Source organism: Perca flavescens, chromosome 8, assembly GCF_004354835.1.
Source record: "Perca flavescens isolate YP-PL-M2 chromosome 8, PFLA_1.0, whole genome shotgun sequence".
Taxonomy (NCBI): domain Eukaryota; kingdom Metazoa; phylum Chordata; class Actinopteri; order Perciformes; family Percidae; genus Perca; species Perca flavescens.
In genome coordinates this window covers 10,961,752-10,983,506 of record NC_041338.1, presented here as the reverse complement: position 1 = coordinate 10,983,506, position 21,755 = coordinate 10,961,752, and the positions used below count along the sequence as shown (strand labels likewise).

At 41.4% G+C, this 21,755-nt stretch overlaps 1 protein-coding gene across 1 annotated transcript in view; it reads right to left on the bottom strand.

Annotated features, from left to right (window-relative positions):
* LOC114560612 (synaptic vesicle glycoprotein 2B) overlaps positions 1-21,755 on the bottom strand; it is a 157,421-nt gene that overhangs the window by 126,955 nt on the left and 8,711 nt on the right. Inside the window, exon 2 of the mRNA XM_028586111.1 lies at positions 2,088-2,624. Within this exon, the coding sequence (XP_028441912.1) occupies positions 2,088-2,323 (236 nt within the window). The 5' untranslated portion in view covers positions 2,324-2,624. The remainder of the gene's footprint in view (positions 1-2,087; positions 2,625-21,755) is intronic.

The following is a 21,755-nucleotide window of genomic DNA, read 5'->3' as shown; positions in this document are numbered from 1 at the left end:
GTGAGTTGGAATAGCATATTCAATATTGTTTATATCTTTATCTAAACATGATAAATCTATAGCTGTTTGGGGCCCATTTACTTCGGGCCCCGAGGCAGTTGGCTACCTTGCCTAATGGTGAGTACCCACGACTTGGGCGTGTAACGCAACTATGTCATGACAGGTGCTTTGCTCAGGACCCAAAGACGTGCAATTTGAGTGTAATGTTGTTGAGGAGATGAAGATTTCTTGCATTGCAATTATTAATAAATTCTTTATTTAACAAAAATCAACACAATTGTACTGTAAGAGTGGAATTTCACTCAGGAAAGGAGGAGAGGAGATCTGCAAGGTAAGATGGTGAGCCTTATGGCTGTACCAGCTACTAACAGGTCATACATTCAACCTGGATGAGCTCAACCAGCTTGGTCCCTGCAGTTTTGCGCACTTCTTCTTGGGTCAATAGCTGCTCTATCAAATCCTTTTATCAATAATTTTGAGAACCACATTCAAATGTTGCGAGCTAATGCGTGGGGATACATCGACAGGAATGGAGAAGCAGCACATTTCCAGATAAAGACACCGAGCAGTGTAAGAGAGATATGAGATATCAAGCCCACTTAACTTCCCACTTAGCCTCCCACGAAGACTCCAGCGTAGACTCCTTTGTCTTTGTCCTCCGAGTCTTCATCTGCTGAAGCTGCTGCTTCACGCAAATGCCAATATTAAATACAAGTAGGTGATTGGTGTTGGCTACAGGTGGGGAGGCCACACCCTGGCTAATCAGTCAAAGCACCTGATAGTCGTTAACCTCCACTCCCCAACTTCACACTAAACTAGTATGAGTCACTTTAAGAAAAACACTACATTTTGCCTAAGAACACAGCCACTCCAGCAAAAACAGACATTAGCAGTAGAAAAGTAGAAGAAGCAGAAAAAACCCAAATAAAGTAAGTACTTAACTTAATATCTAGCTGTCTAGTAGTGAGTCTCCTCAACAGTCAAATGCACTCACATCCCCCACCCCAATCTACGTCCTTTTGCAGATTTTCAGTCTTTATGGTATTTGCTACTGTTCAGTCCCTCCAGAAAAACGTGATTATGCGATCGCATGATTGAATGCATAATCAGCCAAAGTCTGCATATTGATGCAGTGGCCGCATTTTTTCCAATACGCTGCACTTTTGCCGCATAAATTGCTGATTTCCGCGCAAAATATGTGGGACTTGCATGATTTCATAATCTCAGCATTTTTGTTGCAAAAAAGTTACATATATCTTAACTTCATCGTTTACTTCAAACAAGAGCAGCCATTTTCCCCTGTTGCCATGGGAACGTTATGAAGTGACTTTATGAAGTGACGTAATTACGCAACGTGAACATCCAAAAGCAGGGTGTTGGGGAAATCACTTTTTTTTTCTCCTTTTCATCAAACCGCAGTTTTTGCAAGTTCCTGCAATTTTTGCAAGTTCCCGCAATTTCATCGCATAAAATTGCATAAATATCCTGCATATTCCATCGTATTTTTTAAGACAACGTGCCGCATAATCAAGGATTTTTGCCCCCAACAATCACAAAAAAACTCTGCATTTTTCTGGAAGGACTGACTGTTGTCGCTCTTCATACTATGTTACTCTTACAGTGCTGCAGTCGAGCTACTGCTAAGCCTGGTGAGTCCCATACAGACACTAAAGAGGGCTTTGTTCATCGGTATCTAAGGGCCATTGACCAAGCGTCAGCATTTGTTGAGTTGAGATTGAGAATGGGTTGGGTTTGGGTTTTGGTAACAACAAAAGAAAAAATATAGGATATCCAGACTTTAGGATGTCACAAAGCGAAAACTAAAGGTTTTCCCAAAGATTTAATACTTAGTTTTGGTTTTCTTTTCTTTTTTTAGAGCTGCCTGAGCACCATTTTCAATGTACTTTTTGCAGCTGTGAGTAGGACTTATTTCTTTTGTCAAATGCATTGTGAAATACTTTTACTTTTCCAGAGTGAACACACTATATTCAAAACTTGGTTAAAATCAGTATGTCTGCAGCAATACTGTTGCACATTTTCTGGTACATTTACCCAAGAATAAAAGCAACAAACATGCTGTGTCTCACCGTGCGGCTCTCTGTGCAGCCTTCACCTCGTCAGGATGTGGTATCCCTTGATATTCTCCTTCGTACATTTGATCCTCTTCATCATGTCCTTCAGTCACGTCACTTGCTGCATCCTCTTCTTGGGGAGGATAGTCTGCCTGATAACCATATCCATCATGGCCACCACCTTCTCCATAACTCCCATAGCTGTCACCTCCTCCTTGGTGGTATGTGTTGTTTTGCCACGGGTCAGCCATTTGGCTTACTATGCCTGCTAGGCTAAAAGCTAATTTTACAAATTATGCTAACCAACTAGTGTCAAAGTCCTTAGTTACAGAGACTGTGTACCTATCACTGGCTTTTAAAGTTAATAGTGAACAATGATGTTAACATCTAACAACACAAATTCACCCAATTTGCTATACAGTGCAGCTTATACAGTCAAGATTTGCTAGCTAAACGCAAATATATGTAGTAATGTGTCTGTCTCCGGTTCTGTTGTGGTGGTCCAGGTGGGTACTCCAGAGTCCTATCAGATCTTGTCTTCAATTTTCACTTCTAAAAAAAAACACAGAAAAACTCAGGTTAATTAAGATAAATTTGTCTTCATTGCAAATTGTTGCATACACATAGACACTTGCAATATAGCAGATTTTAATAAGTGAACACTGTTTGTCATTTATATGTCCACCACACATATTGCATTAATTTCAACTTGACTTTGATGGCAGGCTGTTGCTGTGAATTGCATATGCTCATCCACAAGAGAAACCAAGGTGTCACTTTACCCACAATCACAAAATGATTGGTTGTAATGGAAATGTTAGGGGACATTTGCTGCCAAGTTATATCTTTTAAAACAATTTATTATATATGTACAGTATATATTAGTGTTTTAATAGTGTGGGGACGGAAAGCAGCAGGGAAGATTAAGCCATAGGCAGAATAGTCAATAGGTTTTCAACCTAAATTGGTTTAGTTTCATTTTAATTTAAGTTTAATTCAGTTAGATGTGTTTTATATGCAACAAAAAAAATAACATTTTTGGAACAAAATAGTAAGGTGATTAATCTTCATATTGCTACATAAACAGGATCCTGATAATCACAAATTATTTTATATTTATATTTATATTATTTATATTATTATATTTAAATTATTCAAATTATCTGGCCAAGAGCCCATTCAAACCCATTTCCAATTTTTCTAAATCAAGGCACCAATCACAGCCGTTGAGGCGGGCTTTACACGATAACGATAGCGCAGCGACATTGAAGCCTCATCTCCTTCATTGCTCTGATTGGCTTTAGGTCTATCCAATTGCACCCAGAGGCATTTGAGTGGCATCCGTTGGTCGTCCGTTGGTCCGTTTGGAAATGGGCTGTGAATAAACCTTCCCCAGACCCACTCTCAGTTAGAACTGAGAAGGGTCTGGTGTCAACCAGGCTAATTATAATGTGAAGCAAATAACGTATTACTACCAGGTTGGAAAAAGAAAAACGGATCAGTATATTGTTTATCACATTGTACCAAGACATTTTCATGTTATAGCAAGATTTTGTTCACGTTTTCTACAACATACAAACTTTATTTTGCAACAGTCGGAATCATTTAAAAATTAACGAACGGGTATGCTGTGCACAAGATCACTCCGATAGACTGCAGATGTAATTATTAGGGGTGTGATGAAATCTCGTTGTACGAGATCTCGCGAGATTAAAACGTGACGAGATTTCTCGTCGAGGTGAAAAGTTATCTCGTGAGGCGATATGATGTCAGCGTGATGGAGCGTGAAATTACTATTGAAGATCCCCCTGCCACTTTTAAATCATTTGTGTGGCAACATTTTGGTTTTCCTGTGGAAATAATAAACGGCGAAAGAGTGACAGACAAGACGAACGCAATATGTAAACATTGTAAGAAAAAAATGAGTAGAGAGCTGTGGTGGTGCTGTAAGTGTTTTTGCATAGTGCTCGTGTTAGCCACACGGTTTTCTTACAATGTTTACATATTGTTTTTGTCTTGTCTGTCACTCTTTCGCCATTTATTATTTCCGCAGGAAAACCAAAATGTTGCCACACAAATGATTTAAAAGTGGCAGGGGGATCTTCAATAGTAATTCCACGCTCCATCACGCTGACATCACATCGCCTCACTAGACAACTTTTCACCTCGACGAGAAATCTCGTCTCGTTTTCGTGAACCCAATCTCGTGATGTGTCTCGTCTTGTGGAGTAAGCGTCTCGTCACACCCCTATTTAAAAGTGGCAGGGGGATCTTCAATAGTAATTCCACGCTCCATCATGCTGACATCACATCGCCTCACGAGACAACTTTTCACCTCGACGAGAAATCTCGTCTCGTTCTCGTGAACCCAATCTCGTGATGTGTCTCGTCTCATGGAGTAAGCGTCTCGTCACACCCCTAGTAATTATGATACATTCTGCTTTCAGATGGCTGTAAGGAGAGTCACCAGAGTGAAGGAGAGGCTGTCGGTATAGGTTAACTCCGGTAGATTATAGAGCTGGTAAGAATCACTCACCAATCATTATTCTGCCTCACTGGCATTGATGCCATAATTGGAATACCTTTTTTATGTGATCACATGTCAGCTAGTTTATGTGGTGGGTCTTCACCAAAGAGCAACCAAAATATTGTTGAACACAAGTGCACTGAACTGTCAACCTGTTCTGAGCAGGTAGGTAGCAGACAATGTGAGACACATTCATTCTTCGCACCAAGATTGCAGTGCACCCTGGACTGGCGTTGCCACACACTCAACCGTCTAGGAAATAACCTGACGGTTAAACCAAACCGCCGGTGAGACACAGTGTTTCATCGCCCTTTGCTGACACGAAAATTGGGCCCTCAGTTTTCCTTCCTGCTCGTGTTGTCTTAGAGGTGACTGTGTCATATCCACCATATGGATGCTTTCTACTCCAGGAAGCCAGTCAGTGTCACTGCCAAGTTACACCCAAAACTCAGCTCTTTTCCCTGCAAGGCACATGCTCTTGGTCTGCATGAGGACGAACTAGGAATGCTAAATAGCACTGGATTTTCGACTCCGTATGCCAGCCCAGTGCCACCCCATCATACACCATCAACGAACCATAAGCCATGGGACCCTCATCACATTGTAGAATAATGGTGAAGTGCAAGCATTGACATCATTGGCCTAGAGTAGTTGCATTGCAATTTTTACATTAAGTGTGGCAGTATTAGTTATTTTACTACTGATAAAACAATTACATACAATTTCATTTCTTTTTATTTTATTGGATAAAATAATGGCCTTGTCCCTAAACCTCAGAAGCATTGATCAGTGCACTGGGTTGACAACACTGCAGAGCTGGCGCCTGTTAAAATAACAAAGCATGTGCACGCAGCAGTGTGTTAACAAATTACTTTTGACCATGTGGTGTTTCATGATGGGAGCTCTCAGATCGACTATTCTCTACCATCACTAATGTGTAAGTATGCACCGAATCCAGATTTTTGAATTTCGGCCGAATACCGAATCCACTGGTTAAGATTCTGCCGAATCCGAAACCAAATACCAAATCCTATTCCCATCCTCAGTCCATTAACACACATTAATGAAGTAAACAATGTCCACAGCCTCTAAAATAGTTAAATGTAACAACTTAATGTTGAATTCACACGCTCTTTTCACATCGTAGGAAAGCACATCGCTATCGCCAGATGAGTGACAATTTTGTTTGGCAAATTTTCGGGTGGATGAAATTGGATGAAATTACAAAGCTAACGTTAGCAAAATAGCAGCAGCCGGCCGTTCGGTCGCTCCGCTCCCACTGTAGGGAGACTCCGAGAGAACAACCGACAGCCCGGGCGAGTTTTTAGCTGTGACTGTCCTTCCTTTGCTGTACCTGGGTGGTGATGGCGCAGTGGATATAACACATGCCTTTGGTGTGGGAGAGCAGGGTTCAATTCCCACTGTGATACATCAACCAATATGTCTCTGAGCAAGACACTTAACCCCTAGTTGCTCCAGAGGCGTTCAACCTCTGACATATATAGCAGTTGTAAGTTGCTTTGGATAAAAGCATCAGCTAAGTGACATGTAATGTACCTGAAGTTGCTGCATTTTGGCTACTGTCTGTGGATTCCTTCATGCACAACTCGTATTCTTTCGGATGTTTCATACGCAAATGTTTTAACAGCGACAATGTTGTTGTGTATTGTTTAGGGTCCTTACCATCACGAGACAAATCGGCATTGCAAACTGAACATGTAGCTCGACTTGAATTGCCTTCTTTTGACTGAAAGTACTGCCAAACAACTCTTTGTGTTCCATTTTCACTTTCTCATAGGCTACTGCATTATACCAGCGGTCCACCTAGGGAAAAACCTTTCCGTAATCAACGGCGGCGTCATTACGTCACGCGCATAGTGCAAGTGTAGGGTTTAGTTTGGTGGAAAAAAATTCCATGGTTCGGCAGAAACCGAACCCCGTCAAAAAGCCCAATATTGGGCCGAATCCTGGATTCGGTGCATCCCTACTAATGTGTAGCAACTACCTGGGTGATGCACGGCAGCCTTACGACAGCAGACGCTCACCACACATCAGGTTGTTAGAGAGGGAGGTTAACATGTTTTTAGTGGTAGGGGGAAACCAAAGCACTGGGAGAAAACCCACACAGACGCAGGGAGAACATGCAAATTTCACTGCTGTGTGCTCCTCTTGCCAAATCTTTCTCTGCAGTGCTGTGGAGATAGGTCTATTATTGCAAGACTAATCTAGAAACGACCCTATAGTGCTTTTGGTGCATGTTTTGCCATTTAAAACAAAAACGCTTTTAATGCTCGGACAGTCATTGCTAGACAGACTTAACTAATGGTGAAAATAAATACACATTATTTTCTACATGGCTTCCAGTATTTATACTTCATATATTTATACTTATATATCATTATCAGCATCATTGCATGACTGTTGATGTGATATATTTACCTAGATAACAAATTAGGACACAGAAGGTAGGTAACAAAATGTGCAAGATCATGCTCCCTTCTGTTGAGAAGATTCTAGAAATACTATGTAGGATTCTCGTAGGGTACAGATTTGATCATTGGCAAATTATCAAAGATGTTTTATCAATATTAATAAAGTTATGAATATGGTTATTAATAACTGTATCAAATCGACAAACAATCAAAACGGGGCAACACCCTGCAAGTCAGGGACCAATAATCAAACTGTGGATCAGTCTCATTTCTGTGGTAATCCTTTAAAAAGGAAATAAAGGAAGGGGTGAATCCAAGCACGGACCTGATCGACCAGCAATTATTACAACAAGTACACAAATAATCACAAGCAACTGCTAATTAAGTATAATAAGAGTTATTAACGTCACAATTATCAGTAGCTAATCAATAAACCTTCAATAATAAACTTATATACCTTTTACAATATCACAACCAAAAACAAAGCAAAAACAAAGCAACGCAGCATGGACACGTCTGTGTCTGTGTGTGTGTGAGTGTGTGTGTGAGAGAGAGTGAGCGAAAAAGGAGGGGGTGGTGTCGAAGTGTAGTTCTAACGCAAAAACAACTCCAAAAATGGCTACTCCTGTGAGCTGCACAAAACTATTTAGCCTCAAGAAGGCGGTAGTGTTGCTGGGTGCACGGGCAGGGGCTGAAGAAGCCGGGGGTTGCTAGGCAACGCGCACGCTTAGCCGGTGTTGGGGACCAAGAAGCTGGTTAAACAGTGATTTGGCTCAGATTGAGTTGACTGGTGAGACACAGGGGAGGCAAGACAAAGGATCTTGGCCTACATGTGAATCCCAAAGCCAGTTTCACCAAACTCCTACAAGCCGCCACTTCACAAGATGGAGAAAGTGCATTCAAACACGAGGACGGCAAGGCAGACTGGTGGTGAGACAAAGAACTGCTTCACACCTGTGACCAGGTTGCAGTTTTCCCATTGGTCGTCGGGTCCTTGAATGCACCACCCGCCACTAGGAGGCGGAGGAAGGATAAAAGCTGTCGCGTTTGTGTTTCTTTGCTTTTCACGGTAACCCCCGGTTGCTGAAAGGAGGCACTGGTCCGGATTAGTTAGCCAGCATCACCTCGCTGGTCGAGATTTGAGCTGGGACAACTTTATATCGGTCTGATATAAAGGGGATCCGAGGAAATACTGGCCGAAGTATTCCCTCATCTGCAGCGGGTTTAATCAGCCTGGATTCAAGAAAAGGACGGCGCCCTGTTTCTTGTTTGGTCGACCTGGATTACGTCTTGTCCCCTCTGCTTGGGATTTAAACGGATCGTTAAACTCTGGCAAGAGTTTTAACTGACAAACAACGCACACAGTAAGAGGCTTATACAGTTCTGGGCAGATATTAGAACTAGTGCGTTTTGTTTTGTTATTAATGAGCAAAGGGTTCGCTACCATTGTTGCCATTAATGTGATCTGATTTAATCATGTACTGGTCCATATGTGATTATTAATCTGTGCTGTGAATGTATAAATTGATCACTATACTCGTTGATTTATGTTGTGTTAAGTAGCTGGGTATAACTGTAATCGCTTCCTGCTTAAATCACTCCTTTCACGGAGTTACTAGTTACAGTCTGCGATAGAATCGCGAAAATCAGCTGTTAGTCACTGAATTAGTTATAATGACAAAAGTTTCCCTCAGTAAGTCAAAAGTGTCAGTCTGTCCTAAACTACACGTTAGCCCAGACCTGAGTGGCTGAGGGGAACTGGGTCATTATCGATAACTAAAGATCAGAGTGCCCCTTTTTTTCCTTTATTCTTCTTCTCTTTCTTCTCTCTCTAACACACACACACACACCCACAGGCTAGCCGCGTAGCTCCCGAGCTAACGCTGCAGGCTAGCTTCACACGTGGAATCTGCTTACGTTCGGACAGAGCTGACACAGGAACTAGCTACCATACCGACTAAGCGTGCGCGTTGCCTAGCAACCCCCGGCTTCTTCAGCCCCTCCTCGTGCACGCCGCACCACTACCACCCTCTTGAGGCCAAATAGTTTTGTGCAGCTCACAGGAGTAGACATTTTTGGAGTTGTTTTGTGTTAGAAATACATGTCGACATGCCCCTCCTCTCTCACACACACCCACACCCACAGACGTGTCCATGACACATGCTGCTTTGTTTTGCTTTGTTTTTGGTTGTGATATTGTAAAAAGGTATATGAGTTTATTAGTGAAGGATTATTGATTAGCCACCGATAATTGTGACGTTAATAAATCTTATTATGCTTAATTAGCAGTTGCTTGTGATTATTTGTGTACTTGTTGTAATAATTGCTGGTCAATCAGGTCCGTTGCTTGGATTCACCCCTTCCTTTATTTCCTTTTAAAGGATATTCACAGAAATGAGACTGTTCCACAGTTTGATTATTGGTCCCTGACTTGCAAGGTGGTGCCCCGTTTTTGATTGTTTGTCGATTTGATAAAGTTATTAATAACCATATTCATAACTTTATTAATATCGATAAAACATCTTTGATAATTTGCCAATGATCAAATCTGTACCCTACGAGAATCCTACACCGGTATGGTAGCTAGTTCCTGTGTTAGCTCTGTACGAACGTAAGCCGATTCCACGTTTGAAGCTAGCCTACAGCGTTAGCTCGGGAGCTACGCGGTTAGCCTGTGTCGTGTGTGTGTGTTAGAGAGAAAGAAGAAAGAAAAGAAGAGTAAAGGAAAAAGGCACTCTGATCTTAGTTATCTATAACGGCCAGCTCAGTGGCTAACAGCTGATTTCCGCGATTGTCTCGCAGCCAGTAACTAAACTCCATGAAAAGAGTGACTTAGCAGGTAGCGCTTACGGTTTTAAACCAGCTACTTAACACAACATAAATCAACGAGTATAGTGATCAATTTATACATTCACAGAACAGATTAATAATCACATATGGACCAGTACATGATTAGATCAGATCACATTAATGGCAGATCAGATCACATTAATGGCAGATCAGATCACATTAATAGCAACAAGTGGTAGCGAACCCTTTGCTCATTAATAAACACACTACTCATCTCTGCCCAGACGTAAGCCTTCTTACGGTGTGTTCAGTCCGTTTGTTTCTGTCCATAGATTTCCACAGAAATGAAACAGAACGGGTCCCTGGCGCTCGTCAGCAGCCACGGAGAAACTTCCCTCCAAAAAGCAGCAAGGGGCAAGTTTAGTCGACTTTGAGAAGAAAAATGTTGTTTCCTTCTCAATGCAGATATGAAAACACTGGTGCGTTTTCAAGGATCTACCGAAATAAAATCCACTTTCTCCAGAAAATGGAAGTTCAGCACAAGCGCTTGCGCACCTCCTTTCAGCAACAGGAGTTGCAAGTGAAGACGAGGATTTTCCTAGGATCAGGCTTTTTATAGGTTAAGGCCCCATGCTGTGTTTATGGTCCCGCTGAACCAATAGGAAGACTCAAAACTCTTGAAAGGGTGAAGACTACAATCGTGTAGTTCTTTGACTTCCTGCCAGTTGTGAGGCGTTTCCCTTCTGGCTGGCACTTCGCATAGAGGTGTGAATTACCCCGGCTTTGGGGTTTACATGGAGGCCAAGATTCCTTTGTCTTGGTCACATGTTCCTTTGCCTCTGAGCACATGTGTGTCCTGTATCCAGAGGTCAGTTTAATCTGAGGCCTTTTGGTTAAAATCTGATTTAACCAAACTCTTGGTCCCCAACAACTACAATCATTGAAGTGTAGTATTAAGCCCTATTCACACAGGAGTAGTATTACCAGGGGACCACATCTGTGTTTTGCAGAGCGCATTCGCACGGGATAAGCAAAGTCTGTATTTTACTCAGATTTACTGACATCCCCTGGATGTGATGTCAAGTCTCTGTCAAAATTTATATTTATTTATAATGGACAATGCAGCCGCTCTGATCCAAATAAAAGGCTGATTCGCACAGGACTAATATTATCACACAACCTCTGTGTTTTCCGAAATATGGTAGGTAATTTGCGGTGGAATTTTTACTTGACAAATTACAAACATGGCAGACTCACACGAAGATCACAGAACACCTCCGCAATTATAACAAATGACTAGAGGTCCCCAGGCAATACTAGTCCCATGTGAAAAGGGCTTTAGATTACTTTAGCCTCTGTGATACACTGCTGTTATTTGATAGCTGGCCATAATTGCAGGACCACACCATCATACTCCCTTATTGCACTTGAACTATTTGAAAGGTAAGATTTTCAGCTTTTTGTTTATCAGACATCATAGCTTATAAAACAAATTATACATCAATAAGTGCCCTGTCTGTCCTGTCTGGTTTTGTGGTTTCTTCTGCCACTGAGGCTCTTGATAAAGACAGACCATTGCTCCATTAGGCTAACAGCAGTACACCATTAGTGGTTGGGGTGATGGCCACTGGATATATTGCTCCACTTTGTACTACACAATTCCGTTTATGCCCCACTTCTTTATTCAACGGTTGCTTTGTCACTCCCCTCTGTTGTACTGGTTAACTCTGCTCTGATACTACTGCAGGTTACTTTCACAGCAAGATATGTACTTATATACATAATATAAAACTCAGATAGGGAACTCTTGGCAGGACTCAGATAATGCCAAGAGTAGGCCTTAATGTGTACTAGTTAAACTAGAACATTTACGTAGCTTTCATGAACATGGCTTAAATTTGGCTTAGTCAGTGACTATAGAGTCCTGGAGTAAGGTAAGTAGGCCTAAATGAGAACACCTTGGTTAAGTCTAATTACTGTCGGTTAAAGGGTAACTTAGTTTTTTTTTTCAACCTGGACCCTATTTTCCTATGTTTTGTGTCTAAGTGGCTGATGGGAACAACACTCTTTGAAACTGGTCCTGTATTGAGCAAGACCACTACAGTGGCAAAACAAGTTACAATGTAACGTTATTGGGCAATTGCCCATTTTCAATTAAAGGGGTGATAGAATGCAAAACCGATTTTACCTTGTCATAGTTGAATAATGACAGTTTGGTGGGTAACTAGGACATACATAGAACCTCAAAATCCCATTGACACCTCTTTCCTCTGCAAATCTCACAATTTGAAACCGCCTCTGAAAACGGGCAAATCTCAACTCGGCGGCTGCTCCTCATTTGGCTCTAGTCTCTCTCTTTGTCACGCCCCAACATTTACATAGGCTACACAACTGACCTGAGATCAGTCTTTTGAATCTAGGTCGTGCAGATCTCAGAAATTGTATACATTGTTCATCTGCTATTTTACCATTCAATTCACTTCTGAGACTTTTTCATGCGAGAAATCAACTATGTAGAGGTCAAATATGGGCCGTTTTACAAAAATGTATGTCTAATAGCAAATTTTGTCCAACGGACGGTACTGCCTGTGTTGCTGCCTCGCCGCCTAGCCTGCCTTCCTTCACAGACCCAGGCCTGCTGTGAGCTCGAGTGAGCTCGAGTGAGCTCCGTCACGGCTGGTAGCCCACAGCACTTCATACCCGTGCAAAGTCACAGTTTTTTGGGTGAATGGACTACCAAACGCCGCTGCCTGGACAGAGCTCCAGGGCCTGCAGTTCCCCTCTTCCTGCTAAATGGCCCGTGTGTGCGAGTGAGAGCGCGGTCAGCGAGCTTGTTACGCCAGCAATCTCTTACCACAGGTTCCAGTTAATCTTATAATGTGTGTAATTATAATGTGTTGAGTTATTTAAACAAACGATCGGTGAAATAAACACCTCTTGTCCGCGAGTCTCATTGATAAAGCCTGCGGCTGGATGTAGCTCTATCAATGAGAGCTAGCTAGCCTCCTCTTAGAATTTCTCTGAAATTCACAAACATTTATAAAATTGAAATCGGACACCATTGTTAGCTTTATAAGACCTTGAGGTAGAGGTTATATAAGTGGCGTGACGAAATTCAAACTGTAAATATACTCTAATTACGCCGAAAATGAAGCTAACTAGCCGCAATCTGTACGATTCCTTATGGTCTCCCATTAGGAGACCATAAGGAATCGTGTGAAATACCCTACATAATTATTCTATCACCCCTTTAACGTCTACTAAAAGTGCTTGTTTTGCCACTGACTGCCACTGGTCAGATTATTATTCTAAGTGTTTGACAACATTATGGAAAGGATCCTACAGAGGTCAAACTTTTTGTCAAAGACTAAGACCCTTTTTGTTTAACATGAAACGTTCCTGAAATCGCTACAAAAATACATGTGAAAACAAAAGCTGTCCACATTCACCACTCTGGTTTGGTTCAAATAGACCCCTAATTCATTTCATTCTTAAAGTGATGGTTCGTAGTAATTTCACCCTAGGGTCCTTTGCACCATGACCTCGAGCAAAACACCCCCTCAGAAGCTTTTTTTCACCTGGGTTGAACATTGGGAGAGTTAGCGTAGAGTAGCGTTATCAGCTGAATAGTTTAGCGCAGGGGCTAATGTATCTGAAGTGTCTCTTAACATTACCCCACTAATAATGCCCGAAATGATACCAAACTTCTACACTAGTACAAATAGGTTATGTACTCATAAAATGATGGATTGTAAAGTTTGTAAGTAAACCAGAAGTGTATGTAAATAACACTTGCCTGCTGGCTTCTCGTCTCTGTTGCTGCTGCTGCTGCTGTTACTACCGGGCAGTAAGAGTGCTTAGGGCTGTCTACAAATTACAACACCGAAAAGAGATGCAACAAAAATATTTATTAATTTAATGATTAAATAAGGTAATGTCTCCAAACGTACCTCAATTATAACTTGTCTCCTGCTAGTTATACTACAGCACTTACTTTAAAAAATAAGTTAAATTAAAAAATATTTTTGTTGCATTTCTTTTCGGTGTTGTAATTTGTAGACGGCCCTAAGCACTCGTCTTACAGCAGCAACAACAACAGCAGAGAGCAGATGCCAGCAGGCAAGTGTTATTTACATAGACTTCTGGTGTACTTACAAACTTTCCAATCCATCATTTTATGAGTGCATAACCTATTTGTACTAGTGTAGACGTTTGGTATCATTTCGGGCATTATTAGTGGGGTAATGTTAAGAGACACTTCGGATACATTAGCCCCTGCGCTAAGCTATTCAGCTGAAAAAAGCTTCTGGGGGGGTGTTTGGCTCGAGGTCATGGTGCAAAGGAACCTAGGGTAAAATTACTCTGAACCATCACTTTAAATAATTTTCCATTTACATGTAAAAGTATGCTGGCTCTATACATGCTAAACGTGTTGTTTAATTAAATGGAGTCTAGTGAGTTTGACAATGGTGATTTCGGAGTGGTTTATGGTTAAAAAAAAATCTTACTAGAGTTGGGACGATTTCTGGTTTCCCCGGTCAGGTTGGTGGACACGGCTAAACCGATTTGATTTCATGCTAACCGGTTGAACCGGCATCCAAGCAAGCTACATATCCCCGAGCATTCTGAAGCTCAAGCCCAGCAGAGCTTTCTGAAAAAAAAACTGCTGAGGATCACTGATAACCAAACCAAGTTGTGTACATTGATTTAAAAAAAAAAAAAAGAAGCTCCAATGTAATAAATTACTATTGCCACGTTGCTTGCTACATTCATTTGGGGGGCTGACGTTCAGTGCTTAAGTCAAAGCTTCATTGCTTAAAGGCATACTTCACCGATTAGAATTAAGCTTTGTATCAGTAGAAACCCGGTAGTATTTTCAAATGACTGTGCTTCCCTCCCTCATGTCCCCCCGAGACTAGATTTCTCTGTATTATGGGTCTGGAAAAAAGCCTCTGATGATGCAAAAATCGTCATTTAGCGTCCTCTGAGGCATTTTTGCCCAGAGGCTATGGACTACTGGCTAGTTCCGCATGTTTTCAACCCCATAGGGGGTGGGACTATCACTACCCGATGATGAGTCGAGTGTCAGCAATCTTGAAGCTTAGCTAACAGGCTCGCTCTTTTCAGCAGCAAACTTGCAATTATATGCATTCAAACTACCGCATATGTGTATACCGGGATACATTGGTACAGATCGGAGAATATGCAGGAAACTTTATGACAGACGGAATACTCGACACACTACGCAAGCTTCGCCTGTGGGACTGTCACTACCTGATGCGAGTTGAGTGTCAGCAATCTTGAAGCTTAGCTAACAGGCTCTCTCTTTACAGCAGCAAACTTGCAATTATATGCATTCAATCTACCGCACGTGTACCACCGGGATACATTGGTACAGATCGGAGAATATGGAGGAAACTTTATGACAGACGGAATACTCGACACACTACGCAAGCTTCGCCTGCTGTCGCTCGATGCCGGTAGCCAGGTAAGGGGACATCGAAAGGCAGGGATGGACTGGGACTAAAAAACAGCCCTGGACTTTCTCCCAAATAGGCCCATCATCCGGCCATTTGCCCCTAACGAAGACACTAGCCAGGATGTCCTGATACTATGCCACAATACTGTAGCCTATCAGACAAGGTATTCACAGCGAGTAGCATCTCAAAACCAATGATGATAATTGGGGTTGTGTTTATTATTGAAGCCTTGAAATAAAAACTAAAAATGTACAATATCATTACATCTGCATTGAAAATAAAATACAAATAATGAAATGTCACTGGCTACAGAAACTCCAAATTACACAAACTTGTAATTATAAAACAGTACAGAGTATTACTGACAACACTTTCAGAGATAAAGTAGGCTACTTGCTGTACCTGAACATGGGGATTAGACATACTGTAGGCCTATACCAAAACTACACTGAGAGTGTTAGTTACTATATACTATAACTATTCAAATATAAATGTATATAACGTGTTGCTTTGTGTTAAAGAATTAGCATGGAATAACCTATTTAATATTTTATCAATCTCATGTTACACTTTTGATTCATATTAAGGCTGTGAAATGATGAAAATGACTAGGCCCTATCAATGTTGTCTGTGAAGCTTTCACAAACAACCACCAGGTCTTTGCCAGTTCCACAATAGTAAACGCAAATATGAAAGACAAGGAAAAACTGCACTCTGATGGAAGACAGACAGAAAGTGCAAGCTAGGGTCTTTTGGTTAAACTTTTGGTTAAATTTGGTGAATTATTTAGCCCCCTTCCCTGTTGGTTAGCACTTTTAGAGTGGTACCAATGCATGCCTAATGTTTTCGTATTTAATTCAATACCATAGTCTTCACTCAACCTCTCATATACAACCAAGTGAAATCGCGGTCAACCCGCAATTCATTTCTGACGCGTTTAATGTTTCAAATTAACCTAACAGAAATTATTAAACACGTTAAGTTTGACAGCACAAATGGCACGATCATTTTCATAATCATGATGCACACACCCATGTTGATTGCTGACAATTCGCTAATATAGGGATAAAGGCAGCCTATTATAACGTGTCCTGCTCATGGCACTTACCAGTACCTCTTGCTGATGTGAAATTAACTCACGTCTAATGATGTAGGCCTACTCTTCTTCTTCAGTTTTATTTTTACACGTAGCATATAAGTGATTGTATTTGCGCCCCCTGCTGTTGGCTGTTAATATCGCTTTATTAAACATTTTTTGTGCCGACGGCCGTCGATTGGACAGCCGTTCTGGACTTTTCCCGAACACACGGATTGTCAGTCCGTCCCTGTCGAAAGGGGTGTGCGAGAAGGCGGAAACACGGAACGAGGGCAGGAGTTTGAGCTAGAAAGCTAGTGCTAGCCGGCCACCTGTCCCATCCATCCTGCTTGCAAGTGTCCGCTCATTAGACAGCAAACTGGACTACATCCAACTTCAACGAAACTCCCAACGCAAGTTCAGAGACTGCTGTGTTTTTGTGGAAACATGGCTGAACAACAGTGTACCGGACTCCGCTATCCAGCTACCAGGCCTGCTAGCCTTCCGAGCAGATGCTGCTCTGTCGGGTAAGACTTGTGTAGGTGGGCTGTGTTAACACGGACATGGACTGGTGCAGAAATGGGGTGCTTTTATCCAACTACTGCTAACCGCTGGTGAAGTTTGTGACTGTTTAATGCAGACAATTCTACATTCCACGCAAATTCATGGCTGTGTTTATACTCAATGTTTACATCCCACCAAGCGCTAATGCTACCAATGCGTTAGCTGAACTTTACGGAGCCTATAATGTGTGTGCACTAAATGTAGCCTGTTTCATATGTCATTTTTATATATTTTAAATATGTAACACCACTTGAGCCACAGTGAAACATTTGACTTGACTGCCTCACTGTCTATGTCTGATACCGGATGACGTGGCTTGGGAGTGGACTCGTAGGGAAGCGAAGCAAGTGCATTCTGGGAGTTGTTGTCTTTCATCCACATGAGCAAAAAATACATTTTCTGGCTTTTCTCGGTCTAGAAGGCATCAACTTCTAAAAAGTTTTCACATTTCTACTACATAAATGAGCCAATTTAATACATATTCATCTTTCCAGCAGTGAAATATCCCTTTAAGTCAAAGCTTCATTTAATGTGGAGTAACTGGTAGCTTACCTTTCTAGACTTGTACACTGGTAATAAGCAATATGACAATGTTTAAATAATTGTTAGGTTTGTTTATGCTGCGCACTTTACTTCCGAGCCGAGCTGCGCAATGTGGAAGTCACATTTTAGTAGTGGTGGGAGGGGGAACGGCGCATGTTCTGTTTGTTTACTAGAAAGTTCATATGTTTTTTGGGGTGACAAGATGATATATGGCAGAGTTAGTCTCAAAGAAAACTGCACCGCCGATATGGAAACATGTAGGATTTCAAGCCAAGAAAAGAGATGAGCTAAAAGAGATGAGACAAAATGTAAATAACTAAACCAAAGAGGTTATTGCATTACCACTACCATGTGGTCTAGAGTCACTACACTGTCAACTTTCTCATCAGTCTCCCTCGGGAGCGGCTGAGACAAGTTCGACATCTAGTGTTAAATTTGGTATACCAATTTTTTTACACCAGCCCAAGTTTAGATCTTACTCTTTATCAAAAAGGTCTAGCTCTGTAATGTTGTGACTCAGACACTATAATAACAATCTGAGCCTGTCAATGGCAAAAACATGATTACATGATGATTACATTGCAGCCAGGTTCATGGCTACCTGTTGCAGCGTTCTAGCTCAATACTCGACACATTTCAAAGATATTTCAACTACTGGTTTAAATTTTGAGACAAAACAATGTCAGAGGCAAAAATAATTTGTTCCAAAAAAAAAATGTACTATGAAAAAACACTATTAAAACAAACTGTTTCAAACCACGCAGTTATTAAAAGTAAGACATTCAGAACCCAACCACTGACCAGTCGCACCATAGCTATGAAATGTCTGCAAAAATTGGATCCCATCAGTCTGTCTATAGGGCCAAACAAAGGACAGAGGATGCTGTGGCATGTCCCCTCCACTCCCTGCTCCAACATCTGGAATAACCAGGCAACTTTGCTTCTATCCTTTTTATTGACTTGGTGACAATTAAAGTTGAAATTATTTGAACTTTAAGTGCAGAATTTCCTCCAAGTTGTCTCCGCTGTTCCCATAGGAAAACAGCCAGCGCAGAGGGGATTTACCACTGAGCACGTGTAGGCAGCTTTAGATGCATCGCGATTTCATGCGGATCGCACTGCACCCTTGCGGTCACCAAAGTTTTAGATTAAGCTCCTCTACAATGACATGTGACTTCATGTGTGCATTACTTTATTGATATTGGGCCGTTTATGATGCAGCAAGGCATACATGCAAAACCATTAGAGACATTACAACAAAAGAAGGAGAGCCACATAAGGTGGTGCACTGAGTAATATATATTAATAACATCATGCATACCATCACCACCTTCAGCCCTGGCCAGACCTGAGTTCATGAGTGGGTGAGTAGCTGAAACTTGGAGTGAAGGGGGTGGACACTGACAGGATGGATTTTACTTTTTGAATCACTAGTCTATTGTACTGGTCAGTGAGGTTGTTTTGTTGAACACTGAGAATTTTGCTACTAATCTTCTTCTTTTCGACAGTTTTTGGCCGTTACGCTCATATTTTCATACCAGCAGAAAAATAGAAAAGTTTAAGACAGTCAATATGTAATTTGTAGAAGATGGTCATGAGGGTTTTCTCCACATTAAACTTCAAAAGGCAAAACAGGCGCTGCTCGTCGCAAAGGCATGACCTCCGCAATCAACTCTTCTGGGCTTTTGGTGAAGCAACCGATTGAAAAGAGGTAGGTGACAGTACGAACTGAAACGGTTTCCTCACAATGTCTGAGTTAAAAAAACATCTTGTTGTCACGTAAGGGCCCTGTTCATGTTGCACAGAAATTTTAATTGCATTTTGTGTCTGTTAAGGGGCACAAAGGCACTCTTTAGAACATGCCACCACAACTGGCATTTTAGCTAACTGGGAACTTAGCTGCAGCAACTCCAGTTTGCTAACACCGATTATTTCCTATCGACAGTACTCGGTGATAACTAGCGATGAAAATTCAGGTAAAAATCGGCAGAAATTCTCCTTTAAAGATAACAAATCTACAAATAAAATTCTAGTGTGTTTTGGTGCTCTCAAGGTTAAGCAGAGTGGCCATAGCATCTTCTACCCCTTAGCTCTGTAAGCAAACTGTAGCAAGTCAAGTAGCTTCTCCGTTTTTGTGACAAGCTCTTTTTTCAGCAATCTTTCGTCTATTGTATTGTATACTGTCCTTTATAAATGAGTGCAAGACTTCCAAGAAACGGTGACTGAGAATGAGAGAATAGAGAGGATAAATGAAAAAATAAAGTCTGTCATGACTCAGCAGTGATACATTATTTAATTGACAGCTGAATGGTCATGAGTAAAGGTCCAGCTTTAGGTTGTTTGGTTACTGATAGGTGGCCAGCAGGAAATTAAAATCTGGACAGAACGAGTCAGTCTGTACCCCATCGGTCTATCTCTGGCACATGGCGGATCCAACTTCATCAGCCTGTATTGACTGTCTCTTCTAATAAAGTACATAATGAATGTGATTGCAGAGTCAGCAGGGTGTCTGCAGGTTTCAGCAAGTTCAATTTAAGCCTTTTCTTTACCCTCTGAATGCCAACCTCATTTACACAGTACATGAAAACATGATAATGAAGAACAACCTTCCTCAGGCTTCCTTGGTTGTGCTTTTAAAAGGTCTGAGAGGAAAGCACTAGGGCTTTCTTCAGGCTCATATTTTCTAAGTTATTTTTCTTTCATCTGTGTAAAGAGCTGACTTTTTACAACTACTCAACACCACACCAAAATTGGAAAAAAAAAAATAGCTAAGTCATTGGAACTGACAAGAAAGCCCTTACATTTTTTATTTACTTGAGACACTTCAGGAATATTAATTTCAATATTTATTTTTATCTAGGTTTCTATGTTCGACCCGTGGCAAAAGCTCTATTTTCGAAGTGAATTTGCCTTGTGCCTTGTTTGTTTGTGAAAAAAAACCCTCACTTCTAATTCACCTGTTACTCTCGTTTTTTCAACCTGTTTGTGACCTGGTAGGCTACCGACATAGACGGTAAAATTAATGGACAAAGCGACGCCGTAGACTTGCAACGGAGAGCAGTGAAGTCTATTAGAAGCACTTTTCCGGTGATGGCTGAGCGTTACTGCGCAGCCTCCAACTGATCTTGACTACGTAGATGTGACGTGTGCAACCTGTCTGAAAGTTGTAAGTCTTCTGGTAGCTGTGCCAAGAGAAATCTCAATCATTCCGAATCTTGCACAGACAGAGAGCGTAGGTATATGTTCGGAAATAACATAGGCACAGGCTAATTATTACTATTACTATTACTATACGACAGTAAGTCGCTTGGTTATGACACAATCGTTAGATACAAGGTAATGGAGCTTTTTATACATTTTCGTGTTTCTTTAGAAATGAACACTGGACAAATAGAGTCTTTAAACGCTTCAGATGTAAAGTTATTCGCTATCAAAGTGACGCCAAAATGAATAGCAGTCAATGGAATGCTAACAGCAGGTGATGGCTTATTAGCATCAAAATGGCTCCATAGTAGGTACGCTTTGCGGAGGCTGGCTTACCCCCTTGGCTACCGACAACGTCTGTAGCATCTGTTTAACGGACTTTACCAGAAAGTGTGCGACTGTCCTGCTTTTATTACAGACATGCAAACTCACCACAGACAGTTGTCGTTAGCATTTACTCACGGCGTTGTGCTGCAGAGAGTGAATAGAGGAACACCGGAATGGATATTTGACCTTTTTTTAAAGGAACGGGATACACTGATGTATGAAAGTGAATTAGATTAATTAACTAGTTAATCGAAGGTGCCGGAATGGCGTTCTGGCTCGTTCCGGCATACTTCTGTGATGATTAGCGGAAGATAGTGGACCCAAATGCAGAGGGAGGCAGGCAGGCAGGCAGGAGATGGTTTGAGCTTGAGGATTTATTTTAACAGAAAACGGCAGTACAGAGACAGGAAAAGCACACGGAAAAACTCTGAGGGAAAACTTACAAAATCACGCAGGTAGAAATCAAAAACAACGGCAACAGGCTACAACACGCTGAACGGACCAGGACACAAACAGACACAAACTGACGGGCAAAACACAAGACGATCTGACACGAGACAAAGGGAACACAAAGGTTAAATACATGAGGTAATGAGAAAACAAGGAACAGGTGATACAGTACAGGCCAGTACTTTTCATGACTATTTACATTGTAGATTCTCAATGAAGGCATCAAAACTATGACTGAACACATATGGAATTATGTACTTAACAAAAAAGTGTGAAATAACTGAAAACATG